The following is a 24,272-nucleotide window of genomic DNA, read 5'->3' as shown; positions in this document are numbered from 1 at the left end:
ACATCAAACATGTGAGCAAGCAGGTGCAACATGTGGCACTTCCTACCAAGGAGGGAACGGGGCAGCAGGAAGATATGCTGCTACCCTGACAGAGTCTTTACAAACCCAGTGCCAGCGGGGGGGAAAGTGGAGAAAGGGGTAAGTGCACCCTCCCCCACCCTTAAAGTTGTCACACACACACCTTCGAGCCTCAGAACTGCCTGGTGTTTGAACCTGTTTGGAGCTCGATAAAAGGGCCTCCAAACAGGTTCGTGCACATCCCTAGTATCCTTAATTAAACTAGACACTGACTTGTCATTGTGTGCATATAAGGACCGTAGGTCAAGCAACTTAAAGGCTATTGGCCAGGATTTAAGGTTAACATAGGGATCCTGTGAGCCTTCCCATGCTAACTATGACTGTCCCTGGAGAAAAAGGCCATCAGCTTCTAGTCCACTGTTCCACATCTTGAATGGTGAGTGAAGGAGCCTTCATCCTCTCTAGGCTTGCCATATTTTTTTTTCCCCTGACAAGGTTCCTGTGCATTTAAAAGCTGCCTGACAGGAAAATTTTGCTTGCTAAATGTCTCCTTATCTGTCTATGCAAGAAAAAGCTTCACCTGCCAAAGAAGCCCTGCCAGGGAGGGAAAAGCTGTTATCCCCAATTCTATCCCTTTGTCTCTTGAGCGGGAATGAGATGCCTTTTACTTGTGAGCACTTTCTAACACAGAGTCAACTCACTGGGGATTTCTGCACCCCTTCTGGCAGCATCCAGGCAGAGCTTCTTGGGTTCTTCCAAACTGTGATTTATTCCAACTTCGGAGCAAATTCAGACGGGAAATGTAAGGAGGTGTTCACAGGATGTTCAAGAACATTGCTCAAGTTCTTGGTTCCATCTGCTGACAATCCATGAAAAAGCTGTGGTTTTCCCCCCAAGTTGGAATAAAGGCAGTATTTTTCACAGATTGTCAGCAAATTGTGCTAAGAACTTGTGTTACTGTCCTTGGATGTCATGTGGACAACCTGTTACATCTCCCATCAGAATTGGCACTGAAATTGAAATAAGTCTCCAACTGGAAGAACCTCTTGCTAAGTTTCACTGGAACATCTTCTGCTACAACATGCCCAGCTTACACTGCCTGCTTAGGGGCTCTTCTTTGTCCCAGCCTTATTTATATCTTGATTTGTTGTTGGTTGTACAATTGAATAATATGCACACAAATTAATGCAGCCATTGCAACTGAGCTGCCACAGCCCTCTCAGGACAGTCGGCTTCGAACTTTTTCCAGCGGCTATGTACTCAGAGAGAGATGGCTAATTCTCAGTGCTGCTCAGGTAATCTCTAACAAATATGGCAATGCAGATGCCTCTTCTAAATAAATAAAACCGTGGATTTGCAGCCTTGAACATCAAGTCCTCCCAACTTGTCAGTTTCTCCTTTTGCCTGTGATGCTGAGTGAGTTTCAATTAAAAGCTGAAACGGAAGGAGGACGGGGAAGGGTGGCTTCTAAAGGCACATCCTGATGCTGGATCACAGTTCTCTGATATATCTGCACTATTAGCTCTGTGTTTCCTGGCTCGTAGAACAGATCTGTTTGTGTAATGGTGCTTCTTAATAAAGCGTGAACAAGCCCATAAACATGTACAGAAAAGCCGCTCTCTTCACCTAATTCCATGTGTTGGTGGAGTAAGTACATCTGGGAGAGGAAAGAAGGGATAAGGTTGGAGAAATGAGCAGATTACCTTGTGGGGTGGGGGAACCATGAAAGCCTTGCTTCCTAATCTGATGTGAGTGATTGAGAGGCAAGGAAAATGTACTCTTTGATGCTGCAACATATCTATGGTACAGCATCATAATACGGTGTATATGGTGTTCTAGAGTTTCATCAGCAAAAACAGACAGGTCTCTGCCTCCAGGGAGCTTATATCCAAAGATGAGCAATGGGGGCAGGGGAGAGTGAGGGATGAACGTGAGCAAATGCAGTTACACATACTTAAGACGTGCTTACAGTGGTGAATAAAGATTACGGTGATAAGCCATAGGCCATGCAGAAAGTCTTGCCTTTGAAATTATTTAAGGAAGGATTTGAAGCGGGGGAGAGATGTGATACTCCATGCATGTTCAGGATGGAAGCTCTGTCCCAAGGGGGCAGTGGTTGGAGGAGAATTGGTGGAGTAAGGACAGCAAGAGGCCTTCGGGCAGCTGAGTGGGATAATTGGAGGAGTGGTGCTTATGGGCAGGATTACTTCAAGAAACGAGACCTAAAGGATAGATTAAAAAAGGCTCAGAAGAGCTTTAAAGGTAAGGACAAAAGATTTTTGCTGACTGTAGAAAGGGATGGGGAACTGGAAACATCCTCTCTATTATTCTTTATATCTTAACTGTTGCTATGGAAAACAGTGTTCCCAAAGTGGTTTACATAGCTATAAATAGATAAATAAAATGGCTCCCCATCCCCAAAGGGCTCACAATCTAAAAAAGAAACATAAGGTATTCACTAGCAACAGCCACTGGAGGGATGCTCTGCTGGGGATGGATAGGGCCAGTTGCTCTCCCCCTGCTCAGTAGAGAGAATCACCACTTTTAAAAGGTGCCTCTTTGCTCAGTCAGCAGGGGGCTGCTACTACTACTGCACCACATAGTGAGGCTATTCTGACGATCAGGTGAAATCGGGCTAGGAGAGTTCTCAAAATTGTGAGTAGCCCCCCAGCTGGGCGGCTTAAAAGCAGCCTCCTGGCTCGGGGGTCTCTCCAGTATGCCCTGCGCACTCGCACAGGGCATACTGGAGCTTCCAGGGGCCGCACAGCCCCCAATCCTCCCAGCCCCCACCGGCTCCATCACGGAGCCAGCAATTGTGTGGGTGGCCACTGCGGCCTCCCAGAGCAGACTGTCTGCTCATCTGCGAGGAGAGCAGGCTTAGCCTGCTCTCCTCGCAACCCCCTTAGAGGCTCTTCTCACCGATCGTGAGAAGAGCCTCAGTGTCATACAGTAATCAAGGCTGGATGTAACCATCATTTGCACTATTGTAACTAGATCCAATATCTTTAGATAGGGCTGAACCTCACAATTCAGCCAAAACTGATTAAAGGTGCTCCTGGCCAGTGCTGTCACCTAAGTATCCAGGGACAGCAATGGATGATCACCCTTAAACTGCAAACTTGCATCTTTGGTCTCGACTACAATCCCATCTAGTGTTGAATGAGTGCCCACCTATATGAAACTCCCAGCCAACAGCACCTCAATCTTTTTTTGAGTAAGTTTCAGTTGGTTCACCTCCATCCAAATCAGTCCTGCCTCTTGTGGCATTTAAATCAGGGATGCTTTGAAGTTTGTGTTTAGTTTTTCACCTTAGATGTTACTTGGGCTTGTATAATTGTACTTACAGTGGGTATAGGAAAGAATCACCCCCTTTGATAGACCTTAAATTCTGGTTCCCTTACATCCTGAAATGAAAACACAAAGAAAATTCCCTTCACCAGCTGTACTTATCCAATGCAATCTATAACATCCAACTGAAAAACATCACAATTACAGTCCAGAAAAAGTGTCAGAAATAAAAAACAAGAATTACTGAGATTGAAAAAGGATCACCCCCCCAATGTCAATATTTTGTTGAACCACCTTTTGCTTTAATAACAGCCTTGAATATGTTGGGATACTTCTCTATCAACCTTGCACATCTAGACGGAGCAATATTTGCCCACTCCTCCATACAGAACTGTTCAAGTTCGGTCACATTGGATGGTAGGTGTTGGTGGACTGCTATCCTCCCTGGATCCAGTCGGCCCTCCAAACTGGATGGAAGAGCAAGGAGGAAACTGGTAAGAGAGGTTACCAAGAGGCCAATGGCCACTCTGAAGGAGTTAAAGGACTTCATGGCAAAGAGTGGTTGTTCTGTGCATGTGACAACAATTTCACGAGCGCTCCACAGATGTGGCTTGTTCAGGAGGGTCGCAAGGAGAAAGCCACTTCTCAAGAAAGGCCACATTAAAGCTCGTTTGAGCTTTGCCAGAAGGCACCTTGAAGATTCTGATGCCAAATGGAAAAAGGTCTTATGGTCAGATGAGACCAAGATTGAACTATTTGGTCTCAACACCAAACAGTACACCTGGCGTAAATCCAACGCAGCTCACCATCCACAACACACCATACCTACAGTGAAGCATGGAGGTGGCAGCATCCTGTTGTGGGGGTGTTTCTCTGCCTCAGGGACTGGGGCTCTCGTTAGGGTAGAAGGAAAAATGGATGGGGCAAAATACCGTCAGATTCTGGAAGAAAACCTGCTACCCTCTGCCAGACAGTTGAGGATGGGCAGAAGATTCACCTTTCAACATGACAACAATCCGAAGCACACAGCAAAATTAACCACACAGTGGCTGAAGGAGAAAAAAGTGAACGTCCTCATGTGGCCCAGTCAGATCCCAGACCTAAATCCCATAGAAAAGCTGTGGAGAGATTTGAAGATAGCAGTCCACCAACACCTACCATCCAATGTGACCGAACTTGAACAGTTCTGTATGGAGGAGTGGGCAAATATTGCTCCGTCTAGATGTGCAAGGTTGATAGAGAAGTATCCCAACAGACTCAAGGCTGTTATTAAAGCAAAAGGTGGTTCAACAAAATATCAACATTGGGGGGGGGGGGGTTGATCCTTTTTCAATCTCAGTAATTCTTGTTTTTTATTTCTGACACTTTTTCTGGACTGTAATTGTGATGTTTTTCAGTTGGATGTTATAGGTTGCATTGGATAAGTACAGCTGGTGAAGTACAGCTTGTGTTTTCGTTTCAGGATGTAAGGGAACCAGAATTTAAGGTCTATCAAAGGGGGTGATTCTTTCCTATACCCACTGTATATTCTGCTGCCACCAATTATATGACGAAGCTTCTGTAATTCTGTTGATTTCTTTACCCTAATAACATGGCTTTGCAGACGTGAGGAGCGCTTGTTAAAGAAAACACTTGGTCAGATGTACTTTAAAACAAAACAAGAAGAATATTTATTTAAAGATGTTGTCTGAGGTTTGTTTCACTACTGATTAGTAGGGCTGAAATCTTGCTTGGTTACACAGTTGATGATTTGGACTTCTCAGAGCACTTACTTAGTTTACACACGCATACCTGCCAACATGTCCCTATTTTCCCATTCACCTGAATGGAAAAATAGGGACATGTTGGCAGGTATGCATACAGTGAGGCTCTCCACACGAGCAGTGTGGAGAGCCGAATCAGGCTCTGTAGGAAGAACGGGCTTAGCCTGCTCTCTCTGCGCATGATCTCTCTGTCCTGGATCGGCTGCCGACACAATTACCGGCTCGTCATGGAGCTGGTAGGGTTGGTGGGGATTGGAGGCTGCCTGGTCCAAGGATGCCCCGCGTGAGTGCACAGGGCATTCTGGGGGAGATCCCCAAGGCCTGGAGGCTTGTTGGAGCTGCCCGGCCGGGGGTCTCCTCATGAGTTGCCATGGCGCGGAGCCGCAGCACGTGTTAAGTGTTTGCTCCATAAACCTTGGTTTAAGGGGAGGGACATTTTTGGAGGTTTGCTGCCGGGAGCTGCGCGGCTTCCATTGCAGCACGCGACCGTGCAAAACCAGGCTGGCCTTCCTTAGCCTGCTTCCACACAATCATGAGAATGGCCTCAATGTATAAGGCTTTTCACCTTTTGGACTGAGTTCTGTCTCAGAACTGTACTTCGTTACAGACTGTCCTAATAACCTAGTCCTTTATTTTTTTAGACTTCCTTATCTTTTGAGTCTCATAACAACTCCTCTTTGAGACTGTTGCTACCCAGACCCAAATCCCCACTCTCGCTCAACTTCACTTCCGTCACCGTCACATAAACGACAGCTCCCGAGAGTTCTAAGCCAATTGCATTGGACCCCCAAAGGCAAATGTAATTGAGAGGTGTGGTTTGCTGTTAAATTGTGAGGGAGGAAATCAGTGTTTTTTTACATATCATGACACCATGATTTGAGGGCCGTATCTGAATTGATCCAAATTGCAAGAGCAAAGGGCAGCTGAGCAGAAAGGAATTTGAATCCTGGTGTGGGCAAAGAGGCTGTTCTCATGAGCAGCCAAGGCTGGGCTAAGGCAGCCAAGCCCAAGCTTCGCTGCCCATGAGAACCACTGGGAGGCATGTGGCTCTCGGCAGCAAACCCACCTCTTAAATGAGGTTAAGGGAGCACATGCTCCCTTAACCCTGTTTACCTGACCGTGTGTCAGCACCAGGTGCTTTCAGCTGGTGCTGCAACCCTGACAAGCACCTGCCTGTTGCTGGGGGACCCCCACAATTCACCATGCACTCATGTGGTGCATTGTGGGATCTCCGGAGGTTGGAACATGTTGTCCTAGCCTCCGAAGGTGAGTGTTGCAGGCACACAGCACTGCTCATCTGGGAATGTGCTTTGTGCTCCCAACAGAAGAACTCTATCATCTGGGGGATAAGGTGGGTTGACCAAGCCTTGCCACCTGCCCAGTTGTGTGAATGACCTCAGTGAGTGTTAAAATTGTTTTTGTATTGTGCTGCTTCAGACTGTAGGTAGGAGGCTGAATGATCCTCTGCAGGGAAACAATATTTGCTCAGAAATCTTGTGTACGTGAGAAAAACTCTTGGCCAGAATCTTTCTCTGTATAGGATTTTTTCCGCAGGGAAGCATTTGATTATAAAGTCTCCCACCTGTAATCTGAGGTGGTACAGCACAGAAACAGTTTCTCCACAGAAGGACCTCTCTGTCTGGACCAAGCCTGGGATGTCCCAATGAATACTCAGGCTGAGGTCCATGTCCTTTTTTTTTTTTTTTTTTAAAGGGCAAGAATGAAATAATTATCTCCCTTTTAAGAGTATAGTTGTCATTTTAAAACATGCCTATTGGCAAACTGGAGTTACTGAAGGAAATGTGAGAACATGCAACTAAATAATCAAACATTGTCATGCATTGTTAGAAGGTAAGGTCTTCTCTAGTGTATTTTTTTTATCCTCTATTACACTGAAATCAAAGTAGCCTAAAAATAACAGTGTGTCCTTAATGCTCAGTTTTACTGATTAAACTGTGCTCCCACTAATTAATTGACTAAAGCTTAGTTGTTTGATCTGCTCACGTGAAGCTTGCAGCTCTAATCTGTAGAACTATAACCTTCATGGATAGAAGTCCTGCAGAAGGAGGAGTCAAGATCACATAAGCCAAGCTCAAATGCTTCTCAGCCCTCCCAGCAGGAGCACATGGATCCTCTTGCAATCTATCTGGGATCTTGTGGAGGTGCTTCCACTTGGAGGTGGACATGCAGCAGCTTTGAGTGGATGGATGACAGCTTGAGAAAGGGCTGCTGTGATCATGCAAGTCACAGCAGCCAAGTGTTCGTCCTTCATATGATTGTGGGTGTCTTTGGGAGTGGTGAGCAGGATCTTTAAAAAAGAAGAGAGTAGATCCTTAACTGCTCTTCACCACTGCATGCAGCTTCCTGCTATGACACACTGCACCCAAGAACCCATGTGCATGGTGTCAGCAACACCATGCTGCCCATGCACATGGCATCCCATGATCCTTACCAGGAGGCAAGGACCTGCTCTCCACTTTTTAAAAAAAAATCCAGCTCCCCTCGCCACTCCTCTCCCCACAGTGCCGAACCCGTGCACGAACCTCTGTTCATGCATATTCCTAACCAATAGGCTCACAATAGCTTTATGCGCCTCCACAAAATCCCAGATTGCTAGAGGTCCCGTGCACTCCTGCTGGCCAGATTGCCAGAGTTGCCAGTCTTTACCACCCACCATTGGCTCCCTTGTTGCCACATGTAATCTAGAGCTGTCTTAAAACTCGGAGCTTACGTTTTTGTCCCTACCATTTGAAACTGGCCCTGCATGACGTGCCCGAGGCTGGGACAAAATGACTACAGGTGAAACTCGGAAAATTAGAATATTGTGCAAAGGTCCATTAATTTCAGTAATGTAAATTAAAAGGTGAAACTGATATATGAGACAGACGCATTACATGCAAAGCGAGATAAGTCAAGCCTTAATTTGTTATAATTGTGATGATCATGGCGTACAGCTCATGAAAACCCCAAATCCACAATCTCAGAAAATTAGAATATTACATGGAACCAAGAAGACAAGGATTGAAGAATAGAACAATATCGGACCTCTGAAAAGTATAAGCATGCATATGTATTCAGTACTTGGTTTGGGCCCCTTTTGCAGCAATTACTGCCTCAGTGCGGCGTGGCATGGATGCTATCAGCCTGTGGCACTGATGAGGTGTTATGGAAGACCAGGATGCTTCATTAGCAGCCTTCAGCAATTCTGCATTGTTTGGTCTCATGTCTCTCATCCTTCTCTTGGCAGTGCCCCATAGATTCTCTATGGGGTCAGGTCAGGTGAGTTTGCTGGCCAATCAAGCACAGTACACTGTATACTTTTCAGAGGTCCAATATTGTTCTATTCTTCAATCCTTGTCTTCTTGGTTCCATGTAATATTCTAATTTTCTGAGATTGTGGATTTGGGGTTTTCATGAGCTGTACGCCATGATCATCACAATTATAACAAATTAAGGCTTGACTTCTCTCGCTTTGCATGTAATGCGTCTGTCTCATATATCAGTTTCACCTTTTAATTTGCATTACTGAAATTAATGGACTTTTGCACGATATTCTAATTTTCCGAGTTTCACCTGTACAGTACAACATGGAATTAAGTTTCCAAACTTATTCCCCATCCCGCCCGCCGCCCACCACTCCAAACTCCAGTTTTCAAAAAGTGCATGATGACCTTGAAAACTACATGTTAGTATTGAATTTCTCATGTGTTGCTTTCAGAATCCCACAGAGGAAATAATCCATACAGCTGCCTTCAATAGCCTGACATTGCAATAGGCATACAGGCATGACAACTATATTTCAATATCTTGTCTGGATCCCATGTCTCAAAATAGCAAGTTTAATACAAAGCTGTCAATGTTGTAGAGATAGCTGACACCTTAATTGCACACACACAGGGCTCTTCAAGTTCAGGTTCCCATAGAAACCCTGTTGCCCTGTACTCTAGCGTCATAGTACAATTGTTCATTATAGCACCATTGTATATATTGTGGTAATGTGACATTCCCTGCAAACCACAGTAACATAATAACGTAGCGGAAGGTCTGCAGCTCTGAAGGTAAGTCTGAAACTTTTGCCCATGCAAAATTAATGGCTTTGCCTGAAAGCCAGTCAAGGTGACATGACAGAAAAATTGTGTTGCTCTGTTGTGAGAACCTTGTGACAGACATCCTCACTAATCACACAGCCCTGGGGGACATATTTCCAGGTTGTGCAGGACACTTCCAGTAGAAGGAGAGAGCAGTGAAAAACGCCCACTTGTGCAATGAGTACTGTGGAACTCAGGAAGGCTTCCTCAGTGGGGACACTTCTTTCCTGTGCCTGGTTAGTAAAGATGTTGACCTCTGACATATAAACTATGACCACTGGTCCATCTAATTCAACTTTGTCTGCATTGAATGGTTTCAGGGTTTCAGATGGGTCTTTCTTAGCCCTACCCAGAGATTGAAGCTGGGGCCTTCTGTAGGCCAAGTATGCACTTCTAAGAACAGCCCTGCTGGATCAGGCCCAGGGCCCATCTAGTCTAGCATCCTGTTTCACACAGTGGCCCATCAGATGCCTCCGAGAAGCCCAAAGGCAGGAGTTGAGGGCATGCCTCCTGCAACCTGCTTCTTCCCATCACCAAATGCCCTCAGTGGGAAGATTCATTTTGTCTTGAGTCTGGTGTCTTGGGTCACTTGACCATCCTGATCTTAAACACTACATAATTCTAGACCACATTACTGGTGTGCTTTTTGTTTTTTGAGGAGCTTACCTGTGATCCAGGTTACAGGCTGAAAATGTTGCAGTACTAAAAGCTGCCTGCATAGTCAGATGGGTTCCATTAAGTGGAATAACTTCTTGCATGTAAGGCCTCACTCAGTAAGCTTAAACTTTCCTAATTTGCTATTGCAGCTACTTGAACTATTGGGTGGGTCTAGGATACTATAGGAGCGGGAAAGGTGTTGGCAGGTGGCACAGAAAATTATTTAAGCCAAGTTTATGTACAAAGCTAAGCAACAAACACTGCTTAGCTTTGAAACCTGTTCTAAGCCAAGCAGACCTCCTTTTTCTTCCCATCCCCTCATCAAGCAGTACTCCCACACTGGTTAACTGGGGGCAATACTGTATATATGAACACAGATGGAGATCACAGGCAGAAGAAAGGGGTTGGAAATCCTGGGAAAACAAGTTTGCTGCCATTTATCAGGCCTGCTTAACTTAGGCCCCCCAGCTGTTCTTGGACTACAACTCCCATAATCCCCAGCTATAGTGGCCAGTAGCCAGGGATTATGGGAATTGTAGGCCAACATCTGCAGGTGGACCAAAGTTGAGCAGCCCTGATTTATCTGAACCTGAGGAAACCCCACCTTGACATTGTCCACATCATTTAAACTTTAAACCCTGTGAATGAGATTTGTTTTCTTTTTAGTTAGAATGGGTATTCTTAAGGTTCTGGCTATGCATGCCTGGAAGGAAGGCATATTTTCGAGGCTGACACAGCCCTAAGAGTTCCTCCTTGTAAGAGAGTGTATGGATCGGAGACTGTACAAGAGACAGTCTGCTGAGATCTCTTGTGATGTTACAGGTAAGGCTTGTTGAGCTTTATCTATGGAGCGCCATCTCTGAGAATAAAGATGAAATAAAAACGTGACATATATATGCCAAAATATTACACAAAATGGCTATCTAAATTCCACAGCTTTGTTTTCATTTCATTACCTAATGAAACAATGAAACAGCTAATCTTGCAACAGTTTGTGCAGATACAGGAGCCTATTTCCGAAGATGAAATGAACTATAGTTTGACTCATGAATGAGCCAAAAAGCTTGTGCACTTCCAGTTGGTTTTGTGTGGTTGTGTAAACCACTGTTCTCCATTTTGGATGTTGCAGGGAAGTGGCTTAAGAAACAAGGAAATCTTCAGTTAAGTCAGATGCAGGAGAGACAGAGTGTGGGCCTGTTGAGGACCCAAGAAGCTACTTGGGCGTAACTATATTTGGGCAAGGGGAGACAGTTGTCTTGGGGCTCACTGCCTCCAGGGCCCCCCCGGAGACATGACACATGACTCCCCTTTACTGAATTTGTTCAGAATTCTGAGAAAAAATACATAGGCTCACACTGCATGGTTGAAAGTCTCCTTTGCTAATCTGCAGCAAGGGGCCCATTTTAATCATTAGTGTTTCTAGTGTGTTCTAGGCATTAAAAGTAGTGCGCATATATATATATATATATATATAGAGAGAGAGAGAGAGAGAGAGAGAGTATTCAATGTATATCACTATATATTGTGAAGTGTGTGTGTGTATTCAGTGAAATGTATTTCCAGGCAGCATACTTATTTTGAAATATCAGACTTAAATCCTTGGGGGGCCTGGGGTGTGTGGAGGCCCTGGACTTTGAGGGGGGGCCCATTTTAAAATCTCCTCTCTGGGCACACTCCAACCTTGCTATGCCCCTGAAGCTACTGTCTGTTTGGACAATTTGTACTGGATCAAAGACTCCACTTTTCTTGGTCACTATCGAGCAGCTAATTTTCAGTTACCTGAATATATAGTTGCTGATTATATTAACATCAGCAAAAAGCCATCTTTATATAGTAAAACAGACTGATTTTTAAAAGGGTGCAAATAATGTCACCATGTCCCATGTTAAATTGCTGTATGAATGCAGCTATAGATCATTTTCAACACCCACTTAAGAGGCACAGAATTGTTGGGAGGGGTTGCTTTTAATGCTGGTTGTGCTTACAAGGCAGGTTTGAATTAATGAACCTAGCTGTTTGCTGTTACCTGGCATCTTCCCAATGCTGTGGACTAAGTAGGATTAAAGAGAATAGCAGCTTTTCCTTGTGTATTCTAGTGCAGAGATTGGGAATTGCTAAGGAAGCTTCTGTTTTTGAAGGCTAGCTGACAAATGTTTTGCGATATCTAGATATCAAAACCAGCTTTTTATGCTGCATATTTTGAAACATTTCAAATCCTCCTTGGGCCCAGTTTTATATGTTGCTGAATTCTTCTGAACACAGCTCATTTCAAGAACTGTGTACCACAATAATATTGCCATTATCAAATGTTGGAAGGCATGCAGTACAATATCTGTGTCACATGACCCTGACCTGATTTCCATCTCCAAATGCCACAAGTTCACTTCTAAGGAATTTAAACAATGGCTGACTACTTGCCAGGGAAAATTACAGGCATCTGAAATAATCAGAGAAGGAAAGACGTGATTGTAGGTGAGGTGCAGAAACTCCCACTTGGAATGTAAGGTGAGGCAAACCGTTGTAATGATCTGAATGGGAGTGCCAGAAATCAAGCTTCTCCTAGACCGCTTCAGCCCTACTGGATCAGGCCCAAGGCCTATCTAATCCGGCATCTTGTTTCACACAGTGGCCCACCAGATGTCTCTGAGAAGCCCACAGGCAAGAGGTGAGGGCATACCCTCTCTCTTGCTGTTGCTCCCCTGTGACTGGTATTTAGAAGCATCTTGCTTCTGAGGCTGGAGGTGGCCTATAGCTATCAGACCAGACCAGTAGCCATCGATAGACCTGTCCTCCATGAATTTGTCCAAGCCCCTGTTAAAGCCCGCCAGACTAGTGGCTATCACCACATTCCATGGCAGACAATTCCATAGATTAATTACGTGCTGTGTGAAAAAGTATTTCCTTTTATCAGTCCTAAACTTCCTGGCCTTCAGTTTCATGGGATGACCCCGGTTCTAGTCTTGTATGTGAGAGAGAAACACTTCTCTCTCTTTCCACTGTCTCTACTCCATGCATAATTTTGGACTCTTCACAGATAAGAATCCAAAACAGAGAGTCCTGTGGTTAGACTAAGATGTAGCATCAATTTAGGGCATATGTGGCCTGGTAGCCACACTGGAGATAGGTAGTCTAGTCAGTGTCTAGTCTGGAGATAGGTAGTCTAATCAGGAGATAGGTAGTCTAGTCACTGGCTGCTTTCAGAATGGAAGGATTTAAGCTTTGGATTTCCAATACTCTGCTTTTTATGATCTGATGTGGAGCCTTGCCTTGCAGATGGGGGCTGTTCTTTTCTTGCTAGTGACTGTCATCGTGAACATAAAGCTGATTTTGGACACTAGAAGAGCAGCCAGTGAAGAGGAGGAGTCTGCTCAGGATTATGGTGAGTATGAAGCATTGTGACTGGGTCGTTGTAGTGGAATGTTCTTAGGGCTGAGGTCTGCTTTATGTCTCCCCCTGAAGACAGTGTTCTCTAGCTGGCACACTCAGATTTCCTGCCTAATTGGTCCCACACCATCTCCTTAGCCACAGGATTGTTGTGTGCAGTCTACTCTCTAGTGGCTGGAACATGCAGGGGTCCAGGTATGATCTTCAGCTGGTTGGGAGAGAGAGATTGAGACTGAGATTGAGAGATTTTCTTTAGGGAGAGGGTGAGAGATGGAAGAGTGTAATAGTACCTGCCAGATCTTCAGACCCACCCAAGGAGATGTCAGTGAATCCTCAACTTAAAGAAAAAGTGAGGGATAGTGTTGTCTTAAAGAAATGTCCCTGTTTTACATTATGAAAAATAAAAAATAACAAGGAGGAGACTTCAAGGTGCATCAAGGGGAAGGTGTTATGAACTAAAGATTCCTTGTACTTGGGGATGAAAACATTTGTGTATAACATTCCTCTTTGAAAAGGATGTTTTGATTTTTCTACACCCAGAATTTGCAAGTGATTTGAAGTTGATGCTCTCTTTTGCTTTAGATGAAGGCTTGCAAAACCTGGAGGTCCCACGACGACCTGTCAATAGCAAGAAAGTTCTGGATATTGAGGTGTACTCCAGCCGCTCCAAGGTGTATGTGGCAGTGGATGGGACAACGGTGAGGACCTGTACTGCAGCTATAACTGCAGGCAGAATAAGTAGTTGGGTGTAGCCAGGGAATCGGTAAAACTCCACTTAAGACAAAGCAAAATGCCTTTTTGAAAGGGAGCGGTTCTTCCTTTTAAAACCTTCTAATACTATGTTTTACCAGGCTTCTGTGTCCTGCTTTTTTTTTTTTTTAAACCAGTCACCATTACATGCTGTTACTACTGCACTGAAGCTTCCCAGTTCTTTGGTACAGAAGGACATTGTAGCTCCTGGCAATGTAATGTGTTGGATTGTTTTCTTCAGCATGAATAGCAGTGGTTAAGGGCACATTCAAAGGCAGTCCCTGGATTGCAGAACCTTTAGCAACTGGATGGAAGTTCCTGGAAGCAAGTCTTGTGTGGGTGGTGAGGACTAAAGGAATGGAAAATTATTGCAGTTTTTCATTGTACAGGTTTTGGAAGATGAAGCCCGGGAGCAAGGCAGAGGTATCCATGTGATCGTATTAAATCAGGCTACAGTAAGTAACTCGAGGAAGAAAATGGTCCTTGTATTAACATACTTTAGGAGGTTATCTGTTTTCCCTAGCCCTCTTCCCTCGCCTCCCACACACAGAAACTTAAAGTATAGCATGGTGTAGTGGTTAGAGTGCCAGACTAGGACCGGGGAGACCCGAGTTCAAATCCCCATTCAGACATGATACTTGCTGGGTGACTCTGGGCTAGTCACTTCTCTCTCAGCCTAACCTACATCACAGAGTTGTTGTGAGGAGAAACTCAAATATGTAGTACACCGCTCTGGGCTCCTTGGAGGAAGAGCGGGATATAAAATGTTAAAAAAAAAAATAATAAGCACTTGCTTACAGTGCAAGAGGAGTCTTTACATAAAAACGACTCATTTTTCAGGATTCCATGTAAACCAGATTTCAGTGCTGGAACCTGGAGCTGAACTTGAGGCCACCATCCAAAACTTCTTCAGAAGTGTTTCAGCAGCCTCTCATACTCCTGCCTCCTAATCGGGGCTGTGTTAGGACTGAAATGTGGCTTGCACCAGTACTGATGTTCCTGACCTTGGCCCAGTCCAAACAGGGGGCCCTTGTCTCAAATTAATCGAGACCTTCTGGACTATTTTCACATGAATGTGTTGGTGGGGAAAGGAAGCCCAAAATGTTTCTGGATCTGTGGAATTCACCAGTTCCTATTTGTAAATGCTGTGTAATGCAGTCATGAGAAAAACCTCTTTTGCATAATGCAAACTGCTTAGATGCCTATCTGGTCTATTCTTGACAAACATGAATGGTGATGCTTATACCTTTTCTCTAGGCTTCTGATTCTGTTGCCCAACATGTTTTAATACTGGTATTGTTGCAGCAATGTAGACTGGTTTCTATTTTATCTTTGATTTTGGCAGCAGAGGAGAGTAATTGTTCTCTCACTACTTTACTGCAGATTAGTTGCTTTCATGTCCCCCACCCCCGCCAATAAAAGACTGTTCATGAAAATATGGATATGTACATCAGATCTCAAAACAATGTGAAAACTGCTTCTCAAGGAGCATGTACACTACTCGGTGGCTTCAGTGAGCTGCTTACTTAGGAAGATGCAATGTTGAAACTTTCTCTTACCATTTAAAGTATCCTGATGCATGAGTAGGACTCGCCCATGCTTCTATCCAGAATGAATGCACTAATGCAATCCACCTCATGACTATAATTGTACAATAGGGTCATGTGATGGCAAAGCGGGTTTTTGACACCTACTCTCCACATGAGGATGAAGCTATGGTTCTCTTCCTCAATATGGTGGCAAGAGGTCGCATCCTGATCTTCACTATTAAGGTAAGTCTCTTGGGGTTGCAGTTCTTTCCTTTACCCTCTATCCGTTATTTCTTAGGACAATCTAGATTAATGCTTTTGAATGCCTCTCTTCTAGTAACCAGAAATGTTGTGGTAACAGGCCTTAAAAATATACTGGGTAGCAGATTACAGAAGGGCAAAAAATAAAGATTAGCTTTTCACAGAGTTGAAAAGTAGTGCTAAGTGCCCACCAAGCTATTCTCAAGCCAGGAAAATAAATGCAGCCATGACCAACTGCAACCAAATGCTGGCTATAGTTGGCCCTATCTTGTAGCTGCTGCCCTGATGCTCCCTAAAAAGGAGGACAAGGCAACAGAGGAATGGAGATGACCAGAGGACTGATCTTGCCATAAATGCTTGGCTGAGTTAACTAGTTCCTGCTGCACAACTATCCTTATTTACTTTCTAATGTTTTAGCACTCTGGAGGGAATTAACAACTGCTGGGTTCGTTTTTGTTGGTTTGTGGGTCCAGGGGTTTTTCCTCTGTTTACAGCACTTATTCTGAATGCTTTCAGGTGCATGCTTCCACAAATGCACATTTCAGAGCAAACTGGTGAGCTGCATTCTCTGTTTCTGATTTACACCAAGCTGCTGCCCTGTGCATAGTCAGAGGCAGGCCTAAATGTAAGCTTTGAAAGCTTACACGTGTTAGTCTCTAGGCTTTCTCCAGTTTGTGCAGTGTGAGTGAAGCCAGCATCTGCTGGTCAGAATTCCCCAGCTTGGAACTCCTGTCTCTTTTTTCATATTTTGAGTGTGGCATTATCCATACTTGCTCAACTGAATTTTCAATTGTTCTTTAGTTTTTTCTGAAGTTAAGTCAAAACTGCTATGCAACTATCAATAGTCCTTTAGTGAGCAAATCGGACAGAAGGGAGTCCTTTTCAGGCTGATTCTGCTACTAAAAGATGAATCGCTTCAAAAACTGGGAAATTTCATGCAATAGTTTGGTTCTTGTTTCTTTTCAGGATGAGGGCTCCTTTCACCTTAAGGACACAGCAAAGAATCTCCTGAAGAACTTAGGAAGCCAGGTTGCAGGTTCCCTCGGCTGGCGGGATATGTGGACATTTGTGGGGAAGAAAGGAGGTCAGAATCTGGTTTTGGCATGAATCTGCAGGGCAGATGAGGGATGCAGCGGAGGATTTCTGCAGGGCTGGAGACTATAATATTTAAAAAGCTATGGCCAGGAGCGCTTTCTATCAACTTCAGCTGATACAACAGCTGCATCCATTCCTTGAAGATTATTTATTTGATCTGATTTCTATACCACCCTTCCAAAAATGTCTCAGGGTGGTTTACACAGAGAAATAATAAATAAATAAATAAGATGGATCCCTGTCCCCAAAGGGCTCACAATCTAAAAAGAATCATAAGATAGACACCAGCAACAGTCACTGGAGGAGCTGTGGTGCTCTCTCTAGTAACCGCTAGGCTTGGCTACTGCAATGCACTCTATGTGGGACTGCCTTTGTATGTAGTTTGGAAACTTAACATAGGAAACTGCCATATACTGAGTCAGACCATTGGTCTATCTAGCTCAGAATTGTCTTCACAGACTGGCAGCGGCTTCTCCAAGGTTGCAGGCAGGAATCTCTCTCAGCCCTATCTTGGAGAAGCCAGGGAGGGAACTTGAAACCTGCTCTTCCCAGAGTGGCTTCATCCCCTGAGGGGAATATCTTGCAGTGCTCACAAATCAAGTATCCCATTCAGATGCAACCAGGCAGACCCTGCTTAGCTATGGGGACAAGTCATGCTTGCTACAAGTCATGCTTGCAACAGCTAGATTGGTCTCCAGGGTTTCTCGGAGAAACCATATTTTGCCTGTTTTAAAACAATTGCATTGGCTGCCAATAGGTTTCCAGGCAAAATACAAAGCCACAGCACGTTGTTGTTTACGCAGTCAGACAGGTGTTATTGACTGGTTTGTTTTATCCAGACATCGAGTCCTTCCCAAGGACCTGGGATGGCTGAATTTTATTATCAATGTTGTTGTTGCTGTTATTATTATAGATATCGTCGCAGAATATAGGCTGTTCCCAGTAATGTTGCTTTTTGTAATTGGCTGATGGTGATTTCTGTGGCCCGTATTATCCATTCATTCATTCATTCAGTTTCTATATCGCCCTTCCAAAAATGGCTCAGGGTGTTTTTTACTGAGAACTAAAAAATAAATCAGATGGCTCCCTGTCCCCAAAGGGCTCACAATCTAAAAAGAAACATCAGATAGATACCAGCAACAGTCACTGGAGGTACTGTGCCTTGGGGTGATAATGCCAGTTACTCTCCCCCTGCTAAATAAAGGAGAATCACCACGTTAAAAGGTGCCTCTTTGCCAAGTTAGCAGGGGAGGGTCATCGAGAAAGGTCTGCCTCCAGATGCCGCCAGCTCATCTGGCAGCAACTCGGGAGTGTGCCTTCTCTGTCGTTGCTCCTGGGCTGTGGAAATGTGCTCCCTATAGATATTTGAGACTTAACATCCTTATCAGCCTCTAAAAAAGCCCCTAAGATACTTAAAAAAAAAAATCCTGGCTTTTAGTAGTAATTGAATGTTTTAAATTGTGTTTGTTCATTGTTTTAGTAGTTTGTTTTGTTAGTTGTATTTACTGTTGTGAACCACCTAGAACCTCGGAGTCAGGTGGTATATTAATTAGATAAATAAAAGGAAGAGCTAAGGCTAAGTTTGATATGTATTCAGTGATGTGCTGAAATCTCCATCTTCATTTCTCCATGAAGTCCAAATACTGAAATAATTAAGTAAATCCCAGGAAGCAGAGGACAATGCTCTTGTACTACTAATGATTGTACTACTAATGATTGTGTAGGAGAGGGAGTTCTGGCAGGTGCAGCTTCTCACGTTCACATTGCAAGAAAGAGGAAAAACTCTGCCTGCTCACACTCCCTCTTCTACACAATAGGTGCTTCCTCCTCCATGGTATCGGGTCACCCTAGAGTGATGCTTTGCTGATCCTGCTGCTGTTGCTTGAAAAAAGGGCCTAAAGGAAGAGGCCAGGCTTGGCTTGATTGCCTTGCAGAGCATGCTGGATTTAGCAAGATTCACACAGCAGCAGCAGCATCTGCCTGGTAGTGGAGAGACACAAGTAAAAATATATATATATCAAATCAGCTGCCTACTGCTAAATCATTGTAAACCGCTTAGAGAGCTCTGGCTATAAAGCGGTATATAAATGTAAGTGCTATTGCTATTGCTAAGTGCTATTGGCCTTGACTTAATGTCTTCTCAACAGGTGAGGTCTACGGTGAAAAACATGCCAAGTCTCCAGTACTTTCCACATGGGGGGAGCCGGTCTTGCTGAAAACTGAAGTCCAGCTGACCTCTGTGGAAGGTATGACCTGCTGGCTCATTCCAGGAGATGCTGTCATTCTATAATAGCCTTGTTAAAGATAGAGTTACAGAAATGCGGTTTGGAATGACCCATCAACTGCAGGACAAAAGATTTTCATCTTTGGACCTGTCCTAGCGTCTCATCCTATTGAACAGAGGAGATGAGCAGGATTATGTAACTTGTTCAGATTTTATTCTTTACATTAATCGGGAAAATTATGGTGGTTTTCCTACTTTAGACAATATTAGAGTTTGGATGGATTGATGAATTGTGGTTTGTTGTATCTTGCTGTTTGTGTTTGGATCAATGTTGTTTAGCGTTGTGAATTTGTTTTAATAAGGGGATTTTTTTAAAAAAACACTCTAGGGCAAGAGCAGAATAAGTCAAAGGCTCAGATGAAGAAAAGCCATTTTCAAAGTAAATCAAAACATAATCTGCAGCATTTAGAGTGTAGATCCTGAAAACTAGTGGTCAAACATTTTGCCTACTGATTTGTGTTGGACCAATAGTAGTTATCCTTTCTGCTGCCAAAGTTTTGTTGAACCCAAGCAATAGAAATCCAGAATCAGCTTTCACTCCACTTTATGGATTTCAGGCAAGAATAATGGCCACTATACATCTGTAGGCCAAAGAAACGAGCCATTGAGGCTATTCACATGCGTGTGTGAACTGCCAGGTTCAGGCTCGATCCCAGCAGCAACATGATGGTAACCCCCCCTGTGAAGCTACCCCTCAAAATGAGTTTAGGAGAGCACTCTCTCTCCTAACCCCGTTTTGGCAATCGTCTGTCGGGGGATCCCAATAATGCACCACATTCTTATGTGGTGCATTATTTGAGCTCTGCAGGGGCAGGGCGGCACATCTCAGCACCTCCATCCCCGGAGCTACCAGCAGGAGCCAGTGCTTGTCTGGGCGGGCAATCCACCTGCCCAAGGCGAGAGCACTGCTCATCTCGCTCTCCCTGCAGACCACCCCAGAGCCCTTCTCACGGATTGTGAGAAGAGGCTCATTCTCTTCATTTTGCATCTGGCCTGAAATTGCTACAGAGGATTGCTAGATCTGTAGTAAAGATATTTTATCTTGGCTTTGTGGCTCTAGTCTCCTTTATTCAGCCTGGTTTCTGCTTCCGCACCATGTTCTCCTTGCTGCTTCTATCTTGCCTTGAGGCAAATCCAACAAAGTGAAAGGGTTCCTGCAGATAGGTTCTCCTGTCCCATTCTTTGCTTCAGTGTTTGAGAGAAGAGAGTTCTTGGAGGTGTCCTTTTGATACTCTAAGGTCTGTTTATGGGAGCTGGTTAGGGCAAATTACATGACTTATCTAGTTCCAAATTTTTCAGTGCCTTGAGTAAAAACTATGTGTCCACAGATGCAGAATGCCACTGGCCTGACACAGAGCTGAATCGCCGGAGGAAACGTTTCTGTAGCAAGGTGGAAGGTTATGGCAGTGTCTGCAGCTGTAAGGACCCCACGCCTATAGAGTTCAATCCTGACCCAGTGAGTAACTCAGAATGAGAACCCCTTCAGTCCCAAATGGCTGCCAGGAGTAGTGTTGATGAGAATGTGTGTTAAATTCCTCCAATTCTCTAGTTAACGAAGCATCCAGTGGTGAGCTTTGGATGTGGTTTGAAGTACCTAAGCCACCTCTGAAGGTTACCAAAATGTGTAATGAGGGGAGGCAGCTTGTTCCCTTCAGCATTGGTGGAGTCCTCCCACCCCACACACTTAAATCCTCTCCCACTGTCTTCAGTCCCCAAAACATATTTTCTCCCTCCCCAAAAGTGTGACTTCTCCTCCTCAAGCGTTCCCTGTGCCTCCATCCCTCAAAGAGATATTCCTCCCTTCCCTTTTGACCTTTTGGAGTATACTACGGCTACTACCTGCCTGCCTTTACCATCTGTTTTACTTACCATCCTGAGTCTCAAATATAAAAGAGAAAAATCAGCTCAAGGTGAGTCTCTTCCCACTTCTAAGCTAAGATCCTGGTTCCAGAAATAGTTGGAAAGTGTGTGGCTGATAAAAGTACTGTATTTGTGCCCACCACTGTCATGCACACGAGCATCTGTGCTTTGTGAAGAGAAACTTGCTCTTTTTCCCCTTAGAGTTGTTCCAGAGCAAGGAGGAGGAATATGAAGACAGGGACAAGGGTCTTTTTAGGGGGGGTCCCCCCCCCTGCAGTTACTGCTAATGGTCTTGTTCCTTCCTCTTTAGCTGAAAGACAACAAGGTTTTTGATGTGCCTGTGGCTGTCATTGCAGGGAACAGACCCAACTACCTGTACAGGTGAGTATTGGGCCGGGCTTATTCACACTGATATGATGCTATGCTGGAATTTTCTGTACCAAGAGCAATAGCCAGAAATGAAAAATCCTTCAACCCCAATAAACATCTAGGTAGAACAGACTCCAGAGGAAAAGGGCCTCTCTAGGCCTTCTGCAAAATTCCCAAGTGATGTGGACATTTCTGTTGGAAAGCTCTGTTTTCCCACAGCAAGCAGCACTTCTGTCTTCTACTTCAGAGGCACAGAACCATAGTTGGCACTGGAATCACTTGGTGGATTTTTTTCAGAGCCCTAAGAAACACGTGCTTTATATTTACGGACAAGAGCAAGGTCTTTGACCTTGAGGCTAGTCACACGTGCAGCATGCTGCTCCGAAAGGAGGTCTGCGGGGAGAGCAGGCTTAGTCCACTCTTCCCGCAGACAATCCAAAGGCAGCTCTGGACGGCCAGATCGACCGCCCACACGACTGCTGGCTCCATCATGGACCCTGCAGGGATTGGGGGCCGTGCGGCCCCTGGAAGTTCCCTACACAAAGTGCTTTGTGCAAGCCTGGTGTCCAGGCTTGACTCACCCACATAGTGAGAAATTTGATGTGCTGAATGGAATGGAAAATAAAACATGATTTTAGAAACAAAGGCTTCAGTGTTTTGCTAACCAGTGCTTTGCCGTCATCCATGCATGCACACATACACCCTACCCATTTTTGTTCTCTAAAGAGATCATTGGCCATTTCATAAAGAATTATGATATAGTTTTTCTTTTTAGATGTTTGACTATTCCCTGCATGTAGAAACTGAGCATGATAGGAAGGAGAATTCAGATTAATTTGTGGGAGGATTCAGTTATATTTTAATTCCTTATTGGACTTATATCCCACCTTTCCTCCAGGTAGCTCAGGGTAGTGTACACTGTTCCCTCTAAGGCATGTGCACGTGTGCACGCTCACAAGTTTTCTGATGCCCGCTCAGTTAATTTTAGATCCCGCTCAGGTTGAAATAGGAAGGCCCCACTATGCATGCATGTGTGTGCACACAATGTCTTGATATTGCCACCCAGAACAAAACTGATTCCACACGGAGATTAGAAAAATTAAAGGGACCACTGGTAGTGTATATAGTTCCTGTCCCCTTTTTATCCTCACAACATCTCTGTGAGAGGGGTTAGGCTGAGAGGTAATGATTGGTGCAGATTTAATGGCTTAGCAAAGAATTGAATCTGCATCTCCCACATCCTAGTCTGACACTTTAATTTGGTGATTTTCACTTATTTTATTCCTCAAATAGGGATCACTCTGGCAAACAACTTTCAGTGTGAGATCCACTACTCAGGGTACTTCTGACCTCTGCACAGTGCTGTGCTTTTCTCAGTGCTGGGAACCCTCTCTCAAAAGCTCTGTGGGGAAACATTGGGAACGGCTTTGCTTCCTAGCACTCTGTGTATGCCTTTCAGGATGGTGTAAGGGCTCAAGAAGGCTCAGTTTCTCTTAAAGGCCCACTCACACTCTGAGCTGGGCAAACTGCAGCTGTGTAATGAGAATGGTTATCTTCACATGGTGCCAGGAGATTGTGCAGAGTATTCAGCTTTGACCAGAGGTTTGTGCAGGCCTAATAAACAATTAAGAGCAGGGGGCACAGTTAGGGTTGATGGGAGCTGACAATGTCCCATGGGCCTTACAATGAAGAACATTGCTTTAACCACTACATTGCACTGCCACTTCTCCTTCTCTGGTTTAGAGAAACTATGTGATGGAGAAGGATAGTTAAGGCATCCAAAACGTTTGCTGCCTATGCCACTTTCAAATGAATTGTTGGTGATACTTAAGTGAAATTGGATTAGCTCATTGTGATCCATCTGTTGACCTTCTGTCCTGTAGGATGCTACGTTCTCTGCTGTCGGCACAAGGAGTTGACCCACAGATGATTACAGTCTATATCGATGGATATTATGAGGTAAAATATCAGGGGTGGTGGTGGAGAGGAGTGTCCTTCCTCTGCTTCATCAGTGTCCTTTCATTCTGTTGGAATCACTCGGATGGACAAACAAAGTGCAGATATTGCGATTCCAATCTTATGTGAGCTGGAGATATTTTCCCAGGAGAGTGAACCCTTGCCAATAGGGATACAGCTATAATTTAATCAGTGGAGATGGAGGATGACAAACTTCCCTGGCCCTGAGCAGTGTTCCCTGTAACAGGGCTTCCCAGATATTGTTGACTACAACTCCCATCATCCCCAAAGACCATTGCAGAAGGGAATGATGGGAGTTGTAGTCAACATCATCTGGGAATCCCTGTTAGAGGAAACACAGGCCCTGAAGGAGAAGGGCCTACCGGCTGGGTGACAACTTACTCTTTGCTCTCCTGCTCACCCCTTTTCTGAAGTGGAAAGTGAAGCAGAATCTTCTGCTTCACTCTTTCCTGAAGAAGAGAGGAGAGCTGGTCTTGTGGTAGCAAGCATGACTTGTCCCCTTAGCTAAGCAGAGTCTGCCCTAGTTCCATGTGAATGGGAGACTTGATGTGTGAGCACTGTAAGATATTCCCCTTAGGGGATAGAGCTGCTCTGGGAGGAGCAGAAGGTTTCAAGTTCCCTCCCTGGCATCTCCAAGATAGAGCTGAGAGAGATTCCTGCCTGCAGCCTTGGAAAAGCCGCTGCCAGTCTGTGTAGACAGTACTGAGCTAGATAGACCAATGGTCTGACTCAATATATGGAACCTTCCTATGTTCCTAAGAGTAAGACCTAGGAAGCTGCCTTATACTGAATCAGACCATTGGTCCATCTAGCTCAGTATTGCCTACACAGACTGGCAGCGGCTCTCCAAGACTGCAAGCAGGAGTCTCTCTCAATGCTATCTTGGAGATGCCAGGGAAGGAACTTGGAACCTTCTGCATGCAAATGTTCTTCTCAGAGCAGCCCCATC

The 24,272-nt window shown here is 44.6% G+C and overlaps 1 protein-coding gene across 2 annotated transcripts in view; it reads left to right on the top strand.

Moving 5' to 3' along the window:
• The window catches only part of POMGNT1 (protein O-linked mannose N-acetylglucosaminyltransferase 1 (beta 1,2-)), a 51,403-nt gene that overhangs the window by 7,692 nt on the left and 19,439 nt on the right, over nt 1-24,272 (top strand). For both annotated transcript variants that reach the window (XM_053244962.1, XM_053244963.1), the window contains 9 exons: nt 13,088-13,193; nt 13,781-13,896; nt 14,338-14,403; nt 15,607-15,720; nt 16,705-16,822; nt 18,981-19,079; nt 20,446-20,573; nt 21,288-21,358; nt 23,230-23,305. In XM_053244962.1, coding sequence (XP_053100937.1) covers nt 13,088-13,193; nt 13,781-13,896; nt 14,338-14,403; nt 15,607-15,720; nt 16,705-16,822; nt 18,981-19,079; nt 20,446-20,573; nt 21,288-21,358; nt 23,230-23,305 — 894 coding nt within the window. The remainder of the gene's footprint in view (nt 1-13,087; nt 13,194-13,780; nt 13,897-14,337; nt 14,404-15,606; nt 15,721-16,704; nt 16,823-18,980; nt 19,080-20,445; nt 20,574-21,287; nt 21,359-23,229; nt 23,306-24,272) is intronic.

Source organism: Hemicordylus capensis, chromosome 4 (genome assembly GCF_027244095.1).
Source record: "Hemicordylus capensis ecotype Gifberg chromosome 4, rHemCap1.1.pri, whole genome shotgun sequence".
NCBI lineage: Eukaryota > Metazoa > Chordata > Lepidosauria > Squamata > Cordylidae > Hemicordylus > Hemicordylus capensis.
Note: the sequence above shows the minus strand (reverse complement) of the source record. Positions and strands in the feature narration are given on the sequence as shown.